Consider the following 23,182-nt stretch of genomic DNA (forward strand, 5'->3'; position numbering starts at 1 on the left):
CAGGCATCGTCCTTCTGTTGACTTACGGAAGCATTGCCTAGTACTTCCAAATTTAAAATGTTTTCTGTATTCTAGAGTGCTCGTTAGAATGCTTGCTTGTTCGAGCAAGGTTTTGGTTTTTGCCAGTATCAGATTACCCTAGAATCTCCCAAATTTAAGGATTTTTAAGGAATTTAATAATTGGATGTTCCTAAAGTTGAGCTTTGAATTAGCCACAGAAGAGGGACTTACTCTGTTATATGTTGAGGGAATGATAGAAAGGCATAATGATTTCCATTAATTTTGGGGAGAGGTGAGGGACGTGCCATCTATTTTAGCCAAGTTTTACTCATTTATTAAAATAAACTACCAGATGCCTCACTCTCAAAACACTTATTACTAGGAACTACCTAAAAAAATCATAGAGTGTATTACTTTGAAGATACGTAATTTTTATTGAATAATAATTCAAATTGCCCTTATCACCTAATTTCTAGTGACACCCTGTTGGCTTATATTATTTATATTGGGATCATGTTCTAGAGAAGGAAATGGCTGCCTGCTCCAGTATTCTTGCCTGGAGAATCCCGTGGACAGCGGAGCCTGGCAGGCTACAGTCCATAGTACTGCAAAGAGTGAGACACGAATGAGCGACTGAACACTACACACACACACTCACACACACACACACTCTCACACACACTCACGTGTGTCTTAGTGGTGATCAGAACACTGCTGGATGAGATCCAGAGCAGACATGCTGAGTGCCCTGGAATATCCAAGCACTTCGCCCAGGCACTCGTTCATGGAGCTCAGCTGTTGCTAAGACCCGACTGAATCACTAAAACTGCTGATGGGACTGGAAAGCCATCAAAAACAGAGGTCAAGATCTTCTTTCCCAACTTGTGGCAAAATAATTATTTCAAGGGGAGAAGAAAAGGTGTTTAGAATTAGGACATCATATCAGGACCCCACTCCCTGATTTCTGATCCAGTGGAAGTGAGGCTCAGGAGAAAGGCGGAGAGCCATGTGTCAGCTTTAGACTCCCAGCCCCAAATTGCAGACAGACAGACACCCTGCTCAGGGTTCAGGCACGTCACTCGTGGCCGTGATCACTGTCAAAACCAGTCCCCAGATGGTGAGGAGCTGACCAGCCCTTCCACCCACCCAGTTCACCTGTCCAGGAAACCACTGCTGCTCTTTTGGGGAGGGAGTCAGGAGCAGATGTACCGGAGGAGAGACCTGCTCGAAGCTCCAGGAGAGAGAAAGGAGGCCATTTGGGAGGTCCTCACACTGTTGCCCACCGTCCCAGCTTCCCAGGTGGCTCAGTGGCAAAGAATCCGCCTGCCAGTGCAGGAGTTGCAGGAGACGTGGTTCAGTCCCTGGGTCAGGAAGATCCCCTGGAGGAGGAAATGGCAACCCACTCCAGTATTCTTGCCTGGACAGTTCCATGGACAGAGGAGCCTGATGGGTCCGTGGCGTCACGAGGAGTCTGATACAGCCGAGCACGCGCAGGTACATTGTCCCACATGGTATCTGACGGAAAGATGGGTGATAGATAATGACCAGCATTTCCAAAGGGTTTGAACACTGTGCCAAGAACTTCCCGTGCATCAGCTCATTGAAACCTTCCAGCAGCCCTTTGACGCACACGCTCTGCAAGTACCGTGTAGGGGACTGTGTTGTTGTTCTTGGCAGTGGTTTACCCGTTGCTCTTGTTCATGGATCCTTCATTTGCGATAAATCAGAATTATGTGAATGTGGAGGATAGAACACTGCATTTCTCCTTCATCTTTTCTCTCCCTGCTTCCTCCATCAGTTACTTTCTTTAAGGAAAGGGAAACACCTGGGCAGATATATTCTCTTTTCTTACCTTAAGGATGCTCACTCACCAGGTTGTGGAAACAACTTGGATAGAGGGACTGTCCATTAATCCAGTTAAGTAAATATGAATCCTTGTAACTTGCAGTTAATAAAAAATGAATCTAACACTTGGTATAAACACAGAGCATTTAAGAGTCACTTTCCCAATGAATTGACTTGCCTTCTGATTGAAGCAGTATTTGTGGGCTCTTTGATATGGTTTCACAAAAGTTGAAAGTGAAGTTTAGAAGTTAGAATTTAAGATCACTGTTTCAGCATACAGAATATAATAAGATTAGCAGAATATAATTTGAGAAGGTTAACAGAGAGTTAAAGAAGATCAAGCTGGTTTCCACACTTAGGTACCTAAATATTTGCCATTGATAATTGCCTGTGTTTATTACTTTCAGTGGAAAAAGTGAGGGCATGACTCATATATCACTTGCTAGACAGAGCAGTTAGGGAAGAAAGTGAAAAATCAAATGAGATCATTGTGCATATATATGTATGTGTAATAAAAACGGAAAGGGGTTAGCATGTTCCTGCCAAAGACTATGGTATTTAAAAATAAAGTCGGGGGTAGCCGGGAGGGAGAGGGGACCCCAAACAGAAAGCTCTCATTGTGTAATTCTGATGTGAAGAGTATTCAAATTAAATCAGGAAACGGCATTTTTAAGAATAGATTTCTCATTAAAATGTGTTTTGGTTTTTAATAGACCACTCTAGCAGGATTTTTTTTTTTTTAATGGGACTTGGGGCTGTGGGAATTTAGAGAAAATTGAGTATAAAAATAAAAACTGTAGGGCACAGTAGCCCATTTAGATTTCCTTGGGCATGATCTGCCCCCTGGTGGCTACAACATGTTACTACTTTTAAAACTTTCAGGCTAATTACCTAGGAAACTAAGAAAATAGGCCTATTTGGTTTTAGGCAGGGACCTCATAGATCATTTTTTCTCTCACTTTATGGGCCTCTGTTACTTCCAGTCTCCAGGATTCTAGTCCAGGCCTTTATTGTTTGTTTCACTTTCAAGAGTTTACCTCCCTTAATGCAAAGAGCTGACTCATTGGAAAAGACTTTGATGCTGGGGAAGATTGAGGGCAGGAGCAGAAGGGGATGACAGAGGATAAGATGGTTGGATGGCATCACTGACTCAATGGACATGGGTTTGGGTGGGCTCTGGGAGTTGGTGATGGACAGGGAGGCCTGGCGTGCTGCAGTTCATGGGGTCACAAAGAGGCAGACACGACTGAGCGACTAAACTGAACTGAACCTCCCTTAAGCTCTAGTTTTATTTTACTTGATTATGTACATTTAAGCCAATGCTTACACTATTATAATTTCTAAAATATGTATTTAAATCTCCATGAGCTTTTTAATCTAACAGGGTCTGCATTTGATCTTGGTTGGTCTAGTACATTTCAGGTTAACTTCAGTTTGGGGCAAGCAGAGTTTAGTCTGTTTAGTCTTTTATGGTCTTTTCTGGATATATGACCTTTTAATGTCAAGTCCTGTGGTTAATTCATCTGTGCAACCCAGCGCCCAGGACAGTGCCTGATAGAGGGGTCAGCATCCAACATCCGTCAATCAAAGGATGGATGGGTGGAGCAGCTGTTGCTTTAGGACCTCTGCTTGCTTTGCGAAAAGTTTTTTTTGTTTTTGTTTTTTTTTTTCAAAATAGTAGTGATTTCTTCTTAACAGAAGAAGAAATCTATAATGCAGGAGATGTGGGTTCGATCCCTGAGTCAGAAATAACCCTCGGGGAAGGAAATGGCAGCCCACTCCAGTGTTCTTGCCTAGAAAATCCCATGGACAGAGGAGCCTGGCCTGCTACAGACCATGGGGTTGCAAAAGAGCCAGACACAACTTAGCGACTACACAACAACAACATGTCTTTTATATTCGGGAATAGTACTTGGGTTCTCAGTCTTTTTTTTTTTTTATTCTAGTGGTATATTTAGACATCTTTGAATTGGAATAGTGAACAAAGCTTGCATCCTGGATTAAAAAGTCACTAACCGGAATAAGGCATGGGACATGCCTTGAGCTCGTATCATATGGAAGGTTACCTTGTTAGGCTTTTAGGATTAAAAAAACAAAAGTAGCCAACCACTGCCCTTTACGAACTTCTGCTCTGATGGGAAGAAACTGACGTAAACATGTAATTTCAGTGCAGCCCGCCAGTGCTGTCTGAGAAATGTGTACGTGGTTGCTCAGGGAAGATGACGGTAGATGCTCAAGAAGGAACTGAGAAAATATATCACAGAGGAAGGGCCGTGTGGCTATGAGCCCAAGAGTCTGTGGGAACACAGCAGGTGCAGAGGGGGGGAAGGGCCCAGAAGCATTTGAAAAAATTGGAAGAACAAGCGCAAGTCGCTCAGTTGTGTCCGACTCTTTGCGACCCCTTGGACTGTACAGTCCATGGAATTCTCCAGGCCAGAATACTGGAGTGGGTAGCCTTTCCCTTCTCTAGGGAATCTTTCCAACCCAGGGATCGAACCCAGGTCTCCCACGTTGCAGGCAGATTCTTTACCAGCTGAGCCACCAGGGAAGTCCTGGAAGAACAAGGATCAGCAAATGGAAAGCATGCCTGTAAAGTGTGGGATTTGCTAATAAGGACATGTAGGAACCAGGCTTGGTTGGAAAGGCAAAGATGGTGCATGGCTGTTCATTGAGAAAGACAAGACGTGGTGGGGAAGCTGAGGTTGGGAGCTGTGGAGTGGCTTGCCAAGGAGACTGTGAACTTTTGTCTCCTTGTATTAGTTTCAGAGCAGAGTCCTACTTCCTGCTGCAGGGTCCCACCTTAACGGCTCTGTCCTGCTTGCTAAGACCTGCCGACTGTATCTTCTAGGCAGTAGAGAAGTGTCCAAAGTCTTCTTAGTCAGCAGTGGAGTGATCCGTGTGTGTTCCGAGAAAATCACACGAATCAGGACAGTTTGATTCACGGGATGGAGAATGGTTGTCAGGTGTCCGCAGAGGTAGCCTCTCAGTTCAGTTCAGTCGCTCAGTCATGTCCGACTCTTTGCTACCCCATGAACTGCAGCACACCAGGCCTCCCTGTCCATCACCAACTGCTGGAGTCTACCCAAACCCATGTCCATTGAGTCGGTGATGCCACCCAACCATCTCATCCTCTGTCGTCCCCTTCTCCTCCTGCCCTCAATCTTTCCCAGCATCAGGGTCTTTTCAAATGAGTCAGCTTTTCGCATCAGGTGGCCAAAGTATTGGAGTTTCAGCTTCAACATCTAGAGATAGACTCTGCTGCTGCTGCTGCTAAGTCACTTCAGTTGTGTCCGACTCTGTGCGACCCCATAGACGGTAGCCCATCAGGCTCCCCCGTCCCCGGGATTCTCCAGGCAAGAACACTGGAGTGGGTTGCTATTTCCTTCTCCAGCGCATGGAAGTGAAAAGTGAAAATGAAGTCGCTCAGTCCTGTCCAACTCTTCGTGACCCCATGGACTGCAGCCTACCAGGCTCCTCCGTCCATGGGATTTTCCAGGCAAGAGTACTGGAGTGGGGTGCCATCACCTTCTCCGAGAGATAGACTGTAGAGAGTTATATTTTCTCTGAAGAGGACATATTTTTGGCTCAGTGAGCCTGATCATTTCTGTTACCACTACTCTACTCTGCCCTTAGAGTGTGGAAGTGCTTGCAGACAGAGCACGTGTGAAATGCCAGGCTGTGTTCCAATAAAACTTTATTTATAAAAATAGAAGGGCAGATATGGAGGCTGCAGTTGGCCGACAGGTGCGCTGGAGGGGAGACTGCAGATGGATAAAGGGCCCTGTTCACAGCAGAGGCGCTTTCCTTCAGGTGTTTTTTGATCCCTCCTCCCTGATTTCCTGGGGACTTCTCCACCTTTGAGCCTCCCTGTCCCTGGTTCTTGGATCTCTCCTTTTCTACTGGACCATTGGCTTTATTACCCAACAATTTCTAGTATCTTTTACAGGATACTTGAACTTTTTTGCCTGGTGACTCAGACGGTAAATAATCTGCCTGCAATGCAGGAGACCCGGGCTCGATCCCTGGGTCAGGAAGATTCCCTGGGGAGAAGGGAATGGCAACCCACTCCAGTATTCTTGCCTGGGGAATCCCATGGACGGAGGAACCTGGCAGGCTACAGTCCATGGGTTTGCAAAGAGTCAGGCATGACTGAGAGACTAACACACTTACTTATTTTCTGTATTTTTGAAATAAGAAAAGATAAAAGATCGTCTTTGGCTCCGCAGCCTCTTCCACACACTGCCCCGCCCTCCTCCAAGCTCCTCCACCATTCTGGACTCTTCCTCGTTCTCTTGGCTCATGTTCCTCAGCTTCTGCCAGCCTGCCTTTCCTTCTGTGCATCTCCCTGCCTCCCCAGACTTCAGGGCTCCCCTGCCAACTTCTCTGTGTCCCACCCATGTGTCCACTGCCCCCAGGGCATCACCACGAAGGTCCCTTCTGGGCATCTCAAGGGTGACCCCTCCTCAGTTCACCCTAATTTTCTCCCAGAAAATCGTGTTCCTCCTATCATGCTTCTTGTTCTTAGCAAGGTCTCAAGCTGGAGATCAGAACATTAATCTTGGCTCTGTGAGTCACCCCGCCCACAACATGAAGGTCAGATTACCTTTGGTCAACTGTACCGATCTCATATATACAGTTAAGTGATTATTGACAAAGATGCCCAGCTGTGTTACCAGCGTCTAGGTCATCACACTGGCTGGGAAACTCCCTGGACACTCCCGATTCATTCCCCCACCTCCCTGTCACCGAGCACCCAGACCAGGACCCCAGCCATCCCCTCCCTCCTCTGGGGACCTCTGGCTTTCCCCTTTGCTCCCACTCTCCTTATCCTCTGCGCTCATTCCCCAACTTCCTTTCTCATGTCTCTCCATCCATCCATCCTCAATCCATTCTCCACACCGAGTGATTGGTTAGAACCTTGAACCTGATCATGACATCCTTCTGCTTAAAAAGTATTCTTGAAACTTTCCATTCTGCCTACAAAAAGTTCTCAGAGCTTCTAATATGGTCTCCCAGGCCCCATATCAGTGCCGTAGTTATTTTTCGTTCCCTTTTTTAAATTTTCATTATTTATAAGGCTTTTTTTTTCTTTAACAGCATCAACTCATTTTGACTTATCTGGCCGTGCGTTTTTTCTCTGAAGCCCGAGTTTGTGTTTGTGGTCACGTTGGCGCCAGGGGTTAGGGCTGTAATCGTCAGGGGCTAATGAGACAAATGCAGGACTGGATATGTCAGTGATGTGTTCGCTGTCAGTGAAGGGGAATTAAGTGTGATTTCTGTGCGAGTGACTGTTTTATCGGGGCTGGAATACAGGAGCTAAGGTGGAATACATGACTCATCGCAGCGCCTGTGGTCAAAGAGGCTGCCAGGCTCATGGGGAAGCAGTGGGCAGTCACGGTTCAAAGAGCGCTTCAGTTTTAGCAAAGCAACATTAACCAGGGGGTTAAGGTAGTCTTGTTAATCTAGATTTTATAGGTATGATAGTTTATGAGTCTAACATTTATTTTGGCTTCATAGTTCTGTGGTGCAGTAAGCAAAGCAGAATATACTTAGTTATTATATCCTTAGAATGCTATAATATAGATGCTGTCTGTCGCATAGCATGTGTTATCAAGTTCCCCAAGTAAGTAACTCATTTCTATCACTATCCGCCACCAAACAGCATCAGATCCCACAGGTTAATAGCTTGGTCCTCCGAGACTGCCTTCCTCTCCATGTCAGGTGCTGGTCATGTGGTCACCTGTGCTTCTGACCCAGCAGCTCTAGGTTGGAGCTTCCGATGACCCCCTCCTTGGGTTTGATTAATTTGCTAGAGCAAAAACATTGTTTTTCTAGAGCAGCTCACAAAACTGAAACCTTTTAGTTACTCGATTATCAGTTACAGTAAGTCCTTTATGTAGGAGTGAGTTCTGTTCCAAGAGCACGTTCATTAAGTCCAATTTAAGTCCAACAGAGTTAGCCTAGGTATGCAACTAATACAATCAGGAATAATAATGTGGGCACGCACGCTAAGGCGCTTCACTTGTGTCCAGCTTTGCAACCCTGTGGACTGTAACCCTCCAGGCTCCTCTGTCCTCAGGATTCTCCAGGCAAGAATACTGGAGTGAGTTGCCAAGCCCATTTCCCAGGGGATCTTCCTGACCCAGGGATCAAAACTGCATCCCTTATGTCTCCTGCATTGGCAGGCAGATTCTTGACCCCTAGCACTGCCTGGTGAGCACGCGCACACACACACACCCAAACCCAACTCACACAATCAGCTATGTAGTACTGTCCTGTAATAGGTTTATAATACTTTTCACACAAATAATACATGAAAAACCACACAGAAAACACATGAATGTATACAGTACTTTGAGGAGTACAGTGGTACAGTGCAGCAGCTGGCAAACAGGGGCACGTTTGCCCCTTTGAAGTTTCGTGGAGGCGGGGAGTCACTGTATTATAGAGGGATGTGTGTAACTCAGGAACAGCGGATGGAAGCGGGGATATACAGTAGGGTGTGGGGAAGCGGGAGGAGTTGCCGCCCCTCTGGGGAGCCACTCTCCACCTCCATGTGTGCCCCAGCCCAGAACCTCTCCAAACCCATCCTTTTGGATTTTATGGAGGATTCATTCCATAGTGTGATGGATTGACTAACCCATTAGCCATGAAAGTCCATCACCAGCCTCTCCCCCTCTCTCATATGGAAAAGAACCAGTCCCATACTTGCCTGGAAAACAGTGGCCTCTCGGTAGGACCCCAGCCCCCCTTCCCTTCTCCACTGACTCTGCAGGCATCTCCCCCTCTGCTAAGGTTCCAAACCCTCCCCTCCTCATCCTTCAGGTTTCCCCCAGCTCACTTTTGTGCATGTCTCTGCATTTCAGTCCAAATGTCATTTCCCAGGAAAGGTCTTTGCTGAACCTTTACTCTCCACCTAAATTATGACTCCTCCTGTCTCCTGAGGTTCATACTTGACAGCATTAGCCATAATTTGTGGCTCTTTATCTCCTGCTGCTGCTGGGTCGTAAATACCGTCCACAGCTGTTTGTCTCCAGACTGTCTTCCCCGCCCTTAGTGCAGCCTGCTGCATCATGGCCCCATGGATACTTCAGGAGGGAAGAAGTTCCTGCAGAGATGCTCTTTGTCCATTGCTTCAAAGATGGTGTTTTGTGACCCTCGGTAAATGGGGAATGGGCTTCCCAGGTGGTGCTAGCGGTAAAGACCCTGCCTGCCAATGCAGGAGACCTAAGAGATGCTAGTTCGATCCCTGGGTTGGGAAGATCCCCTGGAGGAGGGCATGGCAACCCATTCCAGTATTCTTGACTGGAGAACCCCAAGAACAGAGGAGTCTGGTAGGCTATGGTCCATAGGATAACAAAGAGTCAGACACAACTAAAGCGACTCAGCACACAGCACAGTCATAGGCAGGGGTGGGGAGGCGAGGAGGAAGAGGAGGATTAAACAGAAGTGAGTCCTGGTACCTTGATGCTAATGTCTGGGGACATCTGGCATATTTCTGAGTTTTGACCATTTGTGAGTCATTTATATTTATTCTTTGCCTTGTTCATGGCACACTTCCCCAGCCCGCTGTATATGTCCCCTTTGTAATCTGGTGCAGTCCTAATCTGAATTATGTGAAAGGGCTTTTGAGAATAGTTGTTCCCAGCCTTGACTTCTTAGTAAAATCACCTGGAAATTTGTTAAAAAAAAAAAAAAAAGAAAAAAAATTACTGATTAAGTTCTATCCTTACAGGTTCAAATTAGGAACACAGCAGGTAGTTCTCATGTACAGCCAAATTTGAGAATTACTGTTGCGCAAATCTGAGTTCCTTCTTTGTTTTTAAGTTTTACTTTATGGATCAATGATGTGCCTAAATAGGTTCTGTGCTGTGTTAGGTCACATCAGTCGTGTCCAATTCTTTGGGACCCCATGGACTGTAGCTCACCAGGCTCCTCTGTCCATGGGATTCCCCAGGCAAGAATACTGGAGTGGGTTGCCATGCCCTCCTCCATGGGATCTCCCCGACCCAGGAGCTGAACCCCCATCTCTTGTGTCTCCTGCATTGGCAGGCGGGTTCTTTGCCACTAGTGCCACCAGGGAACCTATCCCATTTTTCAAGGTGGGGATGGATTGGGATTGACGTGTGTGCACTGCCATGTGTAAAACAGACAGCTAGTGGGAACCTTCTTGTAGCACGGGGAGCTCAGCTCAGTGCTCTGTGATGACCTAAAGGGATGGGGCGGGGTGGGAGTGAGATGGATGGCCAAGAGGGAGTGGGTGTGTATACACATAACTGATTCACTTTGCTCCCACAGCATTGTGAAGCAGCTATACCCCAAATTTTTTAAAAGAGATGTACTTACAGAAGATGCTTGAAAAAAATTTGCTACAGTGAGAAATGATATGGGCTGACACCTAGAGATGGATCAGTATCCTAGGCTGGTGAAGGACAGTGCAAGTTTTGGGTTTTCTTCTCCTTGATGAGTCTTTGCCCTCCACCTCGAAGAGCCTCTTCTCCACGGCTATATGGTTACCGTGTTCATCACGGTAGGTTCATTGCTGTGCTGATTGCTGTAACAGGGGCTTGCCTGGAGAATTCCATGGACTGTATGGTCCACGGGGTTGCAAAGAGTCAGACGCAACTGAGCAACTTCCACAGCCCCGTATGGGAAGGTGAGACCCCTGACTTTGCTGTACCCATCATTTGTTCTGGAGATTTGCCATCCCGAGGGCACCCAGATGCCAGGCTGGTAAGATAGGAAGCCCAGAGGACCTTGAGGGGGTTTAGCCACCGGACGTGGAAATAACATACACCCCTCTGGCTCAGTTTAGCTGCTCTCTTGTTCAGTTGGCCATGTTCATTCCTGGTTACTGATAACTGTCCTTCATACAAGGGAGGTTGACCTACCAGCCCCCTCTGTGTGCTGGAAGATACAGAAATGGGTTTGGGGACCATGTAAAACAATATTTCTGTTTCATATGTTGTAACTAGAGAAGTTGTCACTTTCAGTTTTGTTTTAACAAAATTTAACTGCTAGGGAGATGGTATATGTATTTTTAAATATCAAGAATTATTTAAATTTTCTTCCTGCAACTTTCTCTTACTTTCTGCTACTCCTTCCTGCTAAATGCCTCCTGTGAGCCAGCTCCCGGGCTTGGCTGGTACCAGAGATGCAGAGTCGAACGTGCAGCCCCACACTAGGGAGGTTCTGGTTGCCGATGACAGAAAAGGCGACTCAAATTGGTGTCACCTGCGTGGGCCTTTATCATCTCAGGCAGCAGGGCAGGGTGGGGTCAGGGCTGTGGGTTCAGCCACTCCCACTGGCGCTTCTCTGATTATCTTGGCTTTTGCTTTCTGATCTCAAGAAAGGTGTGGCTTCCCAGGTATTTGTCATCTGCAGTCAGGGGGACCCTCTGCTTGGTCTTGTGTGTGTGTGCGCACCCCATCCACCCACACACCGCATGCACATGCACATCTCCCCAGAAGCCCTCAGCATGCTTGACTTTAAGTCTCTTTGGCTGGAATCCTGACTCTTTGCCATGACCAACCACCCTATTACCTGCAGAGGGAATGGAGTTACAGTGATTGGCCTTGATCGATGGAGATTCCCCAGGGCCTGCAGTATCCAGCCGGGCATGGATGGTGTCATCTCTGAGTCATTTCCTGTCCTTTATTACATGCGCTTAATCATCCGTGGTGTTTTCTGCAGAATTCCTTGTTCACAACCTCCCAGCTCTCTACACTCAGTGGGGACTGCTTCTTTAGAACTTGTTGGGACCATGCGCGTTTATCTCACCGCTTGAGCAGTTGTGAGCCTGTTACCCCATGATGCTGCTGGTGTTTGTGTGCTGTTACATGATTGCTTTACTCTTCTCATAAGTTCTCTGTCTTTTTACTACTCCTTGGACGCAAACAGACCGGCTCTTCAATTCGGATCCCGACACTTAGCCACTGCACACCTCATGGTATTATTACAAGAATAAAAATGCCTAAGTGTGGGTCGAGCACCTTCTGGTTCATTGCTTTGTCCCCTCGATATTTATGAAAGATTGCATTTTTATTCATGTTTACCAGAAAGATACCATTAATGTGCTCATTCATATACTTAATATTTACTTGCTTACCAGAAAGATATCGTTAATGTGCTCATTCATATAGTTAATACTTACTAAGTGCTGGCTACCAGCGAGGACAGTTCAGTGAACAAAACCCCTATTCCGGCCTTTGCAGAGCTTGCGGTGCTGTGTGCTTAGTCGCTCAGTTGTGTCCGACACTTTGCGACCCCATTGGCTGTAGCCCGCCAGGCTGCTCTGTCCTTGGGGATTCTCCAGGCAAGAATACTGGAGTGGGTTGCCATGCTCTCCTCCAGGAGATCTTCCCAACCCAGGAATCGAACCCACGTCTCTTACATCTCTTGCATTGGCAGGCAGGTTCTTTATCACCAGCACCATCTGAAAAGCCCCAGATGAAGCCGTTCCCTTCTCCAGGGATCCTCCCAACCCAGGGATTGAACCCACGTCTCCCACATTGCAGGTGCATTCTTTACCAACTGAGCTACCAGGGAATTGACAGGCACTGTCCGTCTTATTACCTGAGCTTAGTCAAAGAGGAGGCTTCTGTTTAGTGGGAGGCATTGGCAACACCTAGGCCGTGTGGCTAGCAGGAGGAGGGACCCTCACTTCCCTGTAACTCAGCACTTGAGTCTCTTTCCCACTGTTCAACAGTTGTTCTGTGGACACATTGGAGTGACTCCGGTCAAGTTGGTTTTTATTTTTATTTTTTTTTCACTAGAAGTATAAACGTCTCCATTTTATCTTCCAGTGGTGAAAGTGGCGCAGGGAAAACCGAGAGCACGAAGCTGATCCTCAAGTTTTTATCAGCCATCAGTCAGCAGTCTGTGGACTTGTCCTCGAAGGAGAAGACCTCATCTGTCGAGCAAGCCATTCTTGAGAGCAGGTATTTTTCCATCGTGTTTCTTGTTCCAGCGAACAGGATCCACTGTCCTCACTGTACGACTTATTTAAGGAAGTAGTTGAAACTCGGGGTTCTGCTGCTCTGTTTCTTGACGTGGCTTTCATGATCGCTCAAGAAGTCTCTACACACAGGTGGAGATTTCCGGTGACCTGACCGTCCATTGCTGGGCCAGGTTTGAACAAAGGAGTGAGGAACGTTCAGAGCTGCCTCCTACTGGGCAGCTCCTGACTGGCTGTTTGGAGGCCTTGTTATCAGCAGAAATTTCAGCCTCTATCCCGCACATTGCAGAGAGCTTAGCGGTCAACTCTTGGGAGGCGTCTTGTGAGCAGAATGGTATTGTGTAGCCTCTTACCAGGGGCTTCCCTGGTGACTCAGGTGGTAAAGAATCTGCCCTTAATGCAGGAGACCCAGATTCAATCCCTGGGTCAGGAAGATCCTTTGGAGAAGGAAGTGGCAACCCGCTCTAGTTTTATTGCCTGGGAAATCCCATGGACGGAGGAGCCTGGTGGGCTACAGTCCATAGGGTCGCAGAGTCGGGCATGACTGAGCAACTTCCATGTCACTTCTTCAGCCTCAGGTGGCAAAACAATTCAGCATCAATGGCAATTACCTCAGAGCTTGAAAGAGAGCCTTGGTACAGTGCTCTCTGAAATTCTAATTAAAATGTGTAATTGCCCCGTGTCTGATTGTTACCTTTTAAGGTCCTAGAACCCATCAGTTCAGTTCAGTTCAGTCACTCAGTTGTGTCCAACTCTTTGCGACCCCGTGAATCGCAGCACGCCAGGCCTCCCTGTCCATCACCAACTCCCGGAGTTCACTCAGACTCACATCCATCGAGTCAGTGATGCCATCCGGCCGTCTCATCCTAGAACCCATAGAGACTTTATATGTCCTGTTATTTAAAAATTAGTCCAGAAGTCAGCTGACTCCAGCCTGACATCTGTATCCTGCAGCCTATTCTGGTTTGCCTTTTTAGACTTCAAAATTTATTTTTAAAATTGTGCTAAAATATACATAACAAAATGTATATTTTGTTATGTATATATATATACATGTATATGTATATATATATATATATATATATATATAAACAAAACTTTAAATATTTTTCGATGTACAGCTTAGTAGCATTAAGTACATTCTTGTTGTGCAGCCATCACCACCAGTCTTTCTCTGGGCCATTTTCATTTTCCTCCTGCAGCCTGGTTTTGTAAATAAAACTTTATAGAAACACAGACACACTCATTTGCTATCTTGTCTATAGTTGCTTTTGCACTCTAGTGGCAGAGCTGAGTAATTGCATCAGAGACCACATGGCCCACAAAGCCAAAAAGTATTTATTATCCAATCCTTTACAGCAGAAGATGGCTGACCCCTGACCTAGTCTGACCGCAGACCTAGTCTGACCACATTTTACAGCTGGACGAGACCCAAGGAAGTTAAATGAGCTCCCCTGGGACATACAACAGATGAGTGAAATTTCCAGGACTGGGGAATTTTTCAGTTCCTAGAGTTCGTGTGGGTTTGTGTGCGTGTGTGTGCACGTGCAACCCTTGACTCGCGTAAATAAACTAATTTGGGTGAGGACCAGCCCACATGGCCTCCTTGACGCTTGGTAGCATCCTTTGCCCACACCAGCTGCAGGCTCTCCTCCTCGAGATGGACACACATTATAAACCCATTTCAGCAAGTGCTGGGAAATCTGGCCCTTCTATAAATAAACATAATTGCTCTAGGGCCCTTTGCTTTCAGATTTCTCCTGCACTTGTCTATTTTGCCATTGGTGAGGACTGTTGTTAATTACATGGACCCTGATTGCCTCTCATTGTTGTCCTGGTTTTTTTTTTTTTTTTGCAGCCCCATCATGGAAGCCTTTGGCAATGCCAAGACCGTGTACAACAATAACTCCAGTCGCTTCGGGAAGTTTGTTCAGCTGAACATCGGCCAGAAGGGAAACATCCAGGGCGGGAGAATTGTAGATTGTATCCTGTTTCATTTGGCTTTTGTGTATTAGTATTTGACTCTCTAGTAGAAACTCTTCTTTGCTTTTTCTTAAAACAGACATAGAATATGAAACATTCATTTCTGGTTCTGTCTCATTACTGCTCCTGTTTTACTCTGCTTGACCTGTTAATTATCCTAGGAAATAAGGGGCCCTCTTTCTTTTGGGAATCTCTGATTTCATGTCCCTAATCTGAAAATTTGGACTCCTCATCAAATATCATAGGCTTCCCTGGTGGTTCAGATGGTAAAGAATCTGCCTGCAGTGCAGGAGACTGGGTTGGGAAGATCCCCTGGGGAAGGGAATGGCTTCCCACTCCAGTATTCTTTCCTGGAAAATTCTGTGGACAGAGGAACCTGGGGGGCTATAGTCCATGAGGTCCCAAAGAGTCTGACATGACTGAGCAACTAGTTGTTTGAAATAATCAGTTGTTTCAAATAGCTCGATGCCTTCTAGGGCACACGTATCCCGTTTGAAGTTGGATTTTGATGTAATAGTCTGTTTTGTTTGCTTATCTTTCGGCACTGGAAGTCAGAATGTCCAAGACACAAAGAATTGTAATTATTTGGGTAACAAAGAGTAGAAAACTAAGGACTAATGGAGCATCCTGTATCCTTGTTTTGTTCCTTGACTTGCCATTGCTTTTCACATGAAGATTTATTAGAAAAAGTAAGCAAGCATGATTTAATTCACATTATCTTTAACAGTTTTTAGCAATTACTAGTTCTTGGTCATTAATCAGAGGAAACATCTCTGAATAGATATCTGGCTTCTTCTCTTCACAGAACCGAGTAGTAAGGCAAAACCCCGGGGAAAGGAATTATCACATATTCTATGCGCTGCTGGCAGGGCTAGGACATGAAGAGAGAGGTGAGTGATGGAGCCGCTTGCAGAGACATTTCCTTTACAACCCATCTGTGAAAGAGAAGACGGGACTTTACTGGGCTTCCACCATTTGAAACGAAATGTGCGAGATGATCAAAGATGCTGAGTGCGTGTAGAGCCAGATGCCGTAGAGCGAAAATCATCAGTAGAGAAAGCTTGAGTGTTTCTGATATGTTGTGGCATCTTAGTTCTTTTCTGATTTAAAGTATATTTGTGAAGAATATATAATGTATCACAGCTGGCTTTACTTTTAAATCATACCCTAATAAAGCAAATTTCAAAACATTTGATTTTTTAAAAAAACAATCAACACAGGATCCTCATTAGTTACTTTTTTCAATAGTGTTTTCTTCCATCCCTTCTAATCTGATAATTTTTTTTTCCCTAGATGATGATGAAGAGAGAATGTTTTAATCTTTTTTTTTACTTTTTTATTTGTTAGATTATGAAAGTATGATAACAGATTTATGGGAGACTTGGAAAATATAGAACAAAGTTACATATAATTTCAGTATATATTGCAATTATGTAAGTAGATAAATTATGATTTTTAGTTGGAGTTTCAGTATCAAACTCTCGGCAATTAATAGAATGAATATACAGAAAAGTAGGATATAGTAGACCTGAAAAGCAGCATGAACCAATTCAACATAATTAAGATTTGTACAATTTTCACACAACAGTAGGATACAAATTCTATTCAAGTTCCCATAGACTATAAACTAGGAGACACTAGAGCACATCCAGGGACATAAAACAAGGTACAAAAATCTCATGGTCTAAAGGTATTGAAATCATACAGTCTGAGAACATTTTAATCTTATTGGTGAACTATTACAAGCATAGAATTATTTTCCAAACTTTAAAAAATAAAGTTGCAAAGTGGAAAGAAACTCTTCTGAGTTCTGTCTTATCCTGGCCAGTCAAGTACTGATGTTATGTTTTTGTTTTTCTTTCTGTAGAAGAATTTTATTTATCTGTGCCAGAAAACTACCACTACTTGAATCAGTCTGGATGTGTGACAGACAGGACAATCAGTGACCAGGAATCCTTTAGGGAAGTAATTGTAAGTTACTTGCCTATCTTCTTTATAAGGGTGACTCCGCCCCCACCCCCACCCCTGCAAAAAAAAGAATGAAATTGACAACGTTCATTTTCTGTTTCAAAAAAGTTTTTAATAATCACATTTGTACTGCTCTGTGAGACTAGGTCCTTTCTTCTTATCCCAAGTCCTGGAAGGGAATCCTCTCTCTTAGAAGATGGGTGAATGTCTGCATTCAGGAGCGATGGGGATTGGCTTGGAATAGCGTTCAGAAAAATGAAACAAAAGAAAAATCACAGGTTTGGTACTGGAGTAAGCAGATCATCTGTTTCAGGGCTTACAGTTAAAAATTGTTCTGAGTAATTGATTCCACAGTTCAAAAGAAGTCTATCAACGGTTAGACCAGGTGACTGTTGGGTCTCATCCTGTTCTCATAGCCTGATTCTGGTAAATGATTCTTACTGCACAAACAGTGGTCATCTTAAGACACTTTGGTGTGGACCCCTGCTGTATCCTGCAGTTCTTGAATACCCCAAGGACTGCATTTAGGAAGCCTGGGCATGGTTGAGTGTGGCCGGTAGATTTCATCAGTGTGGCCTGTTCCTCTGCTCCTTCAGCATTTGGAGTCTGTAGATAGAATTCATTCATAAATGGAGCTAACACTGATTGAGTGCTTACTATGAGGACTTAACCATGCCTCTGCTTCTAACAACCCTGTGAGGGTAGAAATATGGTTGTCTATATTCTGTGACTCAGAGAGGTTGGTGACTAGCCTAACCACATACAGCACCTAACAGAACCAGTATCTAGACAGTCTTAACTTCAAATCCTAGACTCGAACCAGGAGGCAGATAGGTAGCCCCTGATTTCCGTGCACCTAGATTTGTCTTCCTAGTTGCTGTCAACAACTCGGTTCTGTATCGCCGTTTGCTCTTCTAGACTGTTCATGAGAATACCTTCTGGAATGGAATCAAAGTATATTTTTAAGTGGATATATATCACGTGTCATTTCCTGATGTCTAATGTATGCGCCCTTAAACTGAAATGAAAATAAAAGCAGACTAGGCTTACAGTATTACGATCACCTTTGCTTCAGCCTTCCTTTGAAAGATGTCACATTCTGCCACGTATAATGCAAAGAGATGTCTCTGTCATCTCTCCTTCCTTCAACCTGTTAACCAAAAAACCTCTGCTAACAGCACCATTGCCGTGTATCTACCCAAGGCAGTACAGGATTTGGCCCTGCTAATTGAATTTTATGAAATGTTTAAGTATTTATTTAAAATTTTCTCTCAATTTTCTTTTGATGCCCGAGACTTCTTTCACTACACGAGCTTCCTCCATTCACTTTGTGCTAGAAAGTGGATGTTTGCAGTGAGAGGTTCCTTGTTATCCAGTCAACAGTGTCACTGCGGGCCCACACTGAGCAACTCACTGGCCGCCAGGGTACAGGGGGCAGCGAGGCCCTTCTTAGTCCTGGGAGTGCCCCGGGAAGGTAGTCTGATGGCTTCCTTTGGGGGCATCGTTTTCTGATTCAAAACTGTGTGCTGCTTCTGAAGGCTTCAAGGAAAGCTGTGCAGCTTGGCCCTCTTTCAGTGATTGCTAGTTTTTATTTTTAAGTTGAAATGATAGGTTTGGGGATTTGAAATTTGGTCCTGCGATGAAAGGACATGTCATCTAGAAGGAAAGAAAAGTTTAGACGTGAAATTGACATAATGAATGTACACGACAGACTTAGAGGAATTCTATTTATAGATTCTTAAATATTTGCTTTGCAATTACTTTTTAGTGTTGACCCATCAGAAATGTCAGTGAAGACTTAGCTGGTATTCACTGAAATCAGGAGCATGTAATTTTTGCTCTCATTTAGCCTTCTTCAGGAAGATTGAAGCAATGCAGCCAGAAAAAAAAAAAAAATAATAATAATGTGCTACTTCTGAGAAAGGAGGAAAAAATATTCTTTACTATAAAAAAGTGAAATTCTCTCTTCCAAAACCTACAAAAATAATCAGTTGGGGGATGGCTCTAATAATTTATTATATCTTTAAGATCCATTGTAGCTCGCAAAGCCATGTTCATGTATGTTTAACACTAAGGAAAAACTTGTTCATTCTATAAGTGAGGAAAGCATAATACAGCATGATATGATCTTTCATTTGAAAGGTAAGCTTATACATGTCATGTATGTATAGTATGTATGCAGAAAATATGCTAAAATAATTCAAAAGTGTTATCTCAGAGCAGAATTCTAGGGTTTTATTTTATTCTTTATGATTCTGTTAGAATATTTTTACAATGAATATGTCAGTTTTCATGATTATATGATTATATCACCAAATCATAGGTCTTCCCTGGTGGCTCAGTCAGTAAAGAATCCACCTACAATGTGGGAGACCCAGGTTTAATCCCTGGGTCAGGAAGATCCCCTGGAGAAGGAAATGGTAACCTACTCCAGTATTCTTGCCTGGAGAATTCCATGGTCAGAGGAGCCTGTGCAGTCCATGGGATTGCACAGAGTTGACACGACTGAGTGACTAACATTTTATCACATCATGATTTCTAAAATATAGGAGTATAAAGTATTATATCAGTACCAGCCAACCCATCTTTCTATCCTGCATAGCGCTCTATAACCAAGAGTGATACAGATGGTTAAAGAGACCCTGAACACTTCTGGTTATAAAGTTGATTTTCCGTCTTCAACATTTTTAAGCATCTGTTGTGTGCCAGGCAGGCACTGTTCTAGCAACAAGGAGACCGTAGTGAGCAAACCATCTATATAATCGCTATATTCTGTTAAATTAGGATGACTGGAACAGATTATGCTGTTGTTTTATCATGTAATTTGTCTGCTATTGTTGTTTGGTTGCTAAGTCATGTCCGACTCTTTGCGATCCCCTGGACTGCAGGACGCCAGGCTTCCCTGTCCTTCACTATCTCCCAGAGTTTGCTCAAATTCACGTCCATTCAGTTGGCGATGCTATCTAACCATCTCATCCTCTGTTGCCCCCTTCTCCTGCCCTCAATCTTTCCCAGCATCAGATTCTTTTCCAGTGAGTTGCTCTTTGCATCAGGTAGGCAAAGGATTGGAGTTTCAGCTTCAGCATCAGTCTTTCCAATGAATATTCAGGATTGATTTCCTTTACGATTGACTGGTTTGATCTGCTTTCGGTCCAAGGGACTCTCAGGAGTCTTCTCCAGCACAATTTGGAAGCATCAGTTCTTTGGCACTCAGCCTTCTTAATGGTTCAACTTTCACATTCATAGATGATTACTGGAAAAACCATAGCTTTGTCTCAATTTCCTTCCAAAATCAAGTACCATTGAAATTTGTATCTTCCTACTTTTAATTCCATAAAGCTCCTTTTCCCAGAGGTTTCGGGATTGAAGAAAGGGAAGGGACCACATTCTATTGGGACTCAAGAACATTTGTTTACAGAATGTGTTAAAATGTTAACGGAGAGAAGTTATTCCTGTGAATTACATATGAAAATGTCACCTTTGGTATTTTCAGCTACTGAAAAAAGATCATTATTCTTTTTATCAGCTTTAATGTCAACATACTTTGGCAATAGGACCTTTTAGGAATTTTGCTTATTTCATTGAGAATTTATGTATTTTTAAAATTCTTCATTGATACCACCTGACATTACTATAAATGTACCTGTAAAGGATCCTGAGCCATTCTTAGGGGATCCAGTTTTTCCTGGGGAGAGACAGTGAACACAGACTAAATTTCATAGCTCTTTTTTTTTTTTTTTTTCCTTTGTAGTCTTCCAGGTTGCACTATAAAATGCTGAGTCAGAATGAAAAACTATTTCAAGAAAATAGTAACAACTAATTTATTTTTATTGCCTGCACTTGACCTACCAGAATGGTGGCTGTTGAAATGTGAGGAGGATAACAAGAGTCTTTGAGTGATAGTCTCTTTATTCTTTTGACTCCATAAATATTACATGGTAATGGTGTTCATAGCCATCTACCGGACTGGGGTTTCCTGACCATGTAGGTTTTACTGGGTGTACCCGTGTTTTTAACAGTGTGAACCCATCTACCCCTACGTTCTCTCCTCATCAGTCTGACTTTATAAAGATTTAGAGGGCTCTCAGCCATAAAAAAAGAATGAAATAATGCCATTTGCATCAACATGGATGGACCTGGAGATTGTCATACTGAGTGCAGTAAGTCAGACAGAGGAAGACAAATATCATATGACATCACTTATTTGTGGAATCTAAAAAAAAGTTGCAAATGAACTTATCCATAAAACAAAGTCTTACAACTGTAGAAAATAAATTTATTGTCACTGGGGGGTCGGGGAGAGGGATGAATGGGAAGATTGGGATTGACACATATACACTACTAGGTATAAGATAGATAAGTGATAAGGACCTATTGTATGGCACAGAGAACCCTACTCAGTACTCTGTAAGGGTCTGTATGGGAAAAGAATCCAGGAAAGAGTAGATCTATGTATATGTATAACTGATTTGCTGTGCTGTACAGCTGAAACTTAAGACAACATTGTAAATCAACTATGCCCCAGTAGAAATTTTAAAATAAAAGACTGACTTTATACCTCGATTTTGCCACATTTGAAAACTTCAGTCTCTTTCAATGTTGGAAAATTCGGGAGTGGAAGCTAATTTTATATTATACAATGCTATAATCTCGCCTAATATAAAATTACGTAATAAATCTTCAAAGTATTGATCCTTCACTCGTGATTTATTGTGCCCAAACACCTCCCCTCCCACCCCATCTTATTCAGTCCATTTATTCACGATTCACCTGAGGACCCTTGGCTTCCTTAGATGGTGCCCCCACCTCACAGCTGAGACCCTGAGTGGATTTACCTTTTGTACCTGAAATTCAGTCCTCTTCCCTGTTTGTTTCCACTGTGAAAAGCCTGGCTTCCTTCTGACCTTAGTGGTTGGGATTGTATTATGTATTTGTCATCACTCCCCTCCCACCCCACACTTTCACAATCACCTGTTTTTTTATGTGCTTATTAAAGACTTTATTGAAAACATTTTGTATGACTTTGTGCCAGTTTTATAGCTAAATTGCTGTTTCACGCTTCTGAATTGTACTGAGAATTTCCCAGGGTTTTTTTTTTTTTTTTTTTAAGTCTTGAGCCATGTTGTTGAGAAAAGATAATTATAAGGAGGCTTAACAGCATTGTAAATCAACTGTGCTTCAATAAAAATTTTAGAAAAGTCTTAAAGTGGCTACTTTTGCCAAAGGGGTGGAGCTTGCTACTGAAAAGACTGTAAATAGGACCGTGAATGGAGACTTGCTGGCAGGGGTGAGTGGCCACGCCTGTGCTGGTTGGTGTTAATTGGTTCCAGCCATTACATTACCCCATGGCACATGATTGATACTTGTCACCACACTCCTAATTCACTTAGAGTTAAACTTGAGAGTGAAGAAGTCACAAATTGGTTCATACAGACGGCACATTTTACTCATTGGCTTTCATGTCTCTATATGTAAGCTATGTATTTTCAGAACTTAACCAAGAATTTTTTTCATGGAGCATCTTTTGATATTTTTTATTTTACAGTTTGCAGTTTTCTGCTACTGTGAACTTATTTTTTGAAGACCTTCCTTTTTTTTCTGCAAGTATAGAGGAGATTTTGAAAACTTGAAGTATAGTTGATTTATAGTGTGTTAGTTTCTATTGTACAGCCAAGTGATTCAGTTATATATGTGTGCATGTGTACAGATTCTTTTTCATATTTTCCATTATGGCTTATTCTAGAATATTGAAGATAGTTCCCTGTACTATACAATAGGACCTTGTTTATCTAATCTGTATGTAATATTTTGTATCCACTAATCCCAAACTCCCAATCCAGCCCTCTCTTGACCCCTCTCCCCCTTGACAAGTCTGTTCTCTATGGAAGATCTTATTTCTTTAGTGTTATATAAAGTCCAGGCTGGTGAGTTACAATGAAATCTTGTATCTCTATGGTCATCCTAAGATGAGCTTAGAAAATTTTTATAAATTAGTGTTGAAGAGGTCCTGTGCTACATGAGGAAAACTTTAATAAAAAAAAATTATTAACTTTAACGTGGCATAGATGCTTTATAGTTATTTTGCCAACATCTAAATTGGTCCTTACCACTGTTTTGAAAAGCTTCCCTGCTGGCAGTGATGGTAAAGAATCTGCCTGCAATGCAGGAGATCCAAGTTTGATCCCTGGATCGGGAGGCTCCCCTGGAGAAGGAAATGGCAACTGGCTCCAGTATTCTTGCCTGGAGAATTCCATGGACAGACAAGCCTGGTAGGCTATAGTCCGTGGGGTCTCAAAGCATCAGACATGACTGAACAACTAACATTACTACTCCTACTGTTTTAAAAGTCTTGAGCATAATAGATATTCTATATTTCTTAGCCATATTTCTTTGCTTTTAGAATAAGTAAATTTGAATAATTACTTTCCC

At 43.5% G+C, this 23,182-nt stretch overlaps 1 protein-coding gene across 1 annotated transcript in view; it reads left to right on the forward strand.

The window, feature by feature from the left end:
• The window catches only part of MYO10 (myosin X), a 262,062-nt gene that overhangs the window by 134,798 nt on the left and 104,082 nt on the right, over positions 1-23,182 (forward strand). The window contains exons 5-9 of the mRNA XM_027520434.1: positions 12,651-12,785; positions 14,661-14,785; positions 15,461-15,474; positions 15,591-15,675; positions 16,653-16,756. Of these exons, the coding sequence (XP_027376235.1) occupies positions 12,651-12,785; positions 14,661-14,785; positions 15,461-15,474; positions 15,591-15,675; positions 16,653-16,756 (463 nt within the window). The remainder of the gene's footprint in view (positions 1-12,650; positions 12,786-14,660; positions 14,786-15,460; positions 15,475-15,590; positions 15,676-16,652; positions 16,757-23,182) is intronic.

Source organism: Bos indicus x Bos taurus, chromosome 20, assembly GCF_003369695.1.
Source record: "Bos indicus x Bos taurus breed Angus x Brahman F1 hybrid chromosome 20, Bos_hybrid_MaternalHap_v2.0, whole genome shotgun sequence".
Lineage (NCBI taxonomy): Eukaryota > Metazoa > Chordata > Mammalia > Artiodactyla > Bovidae > Bos > Bos indicus x Bos taurus.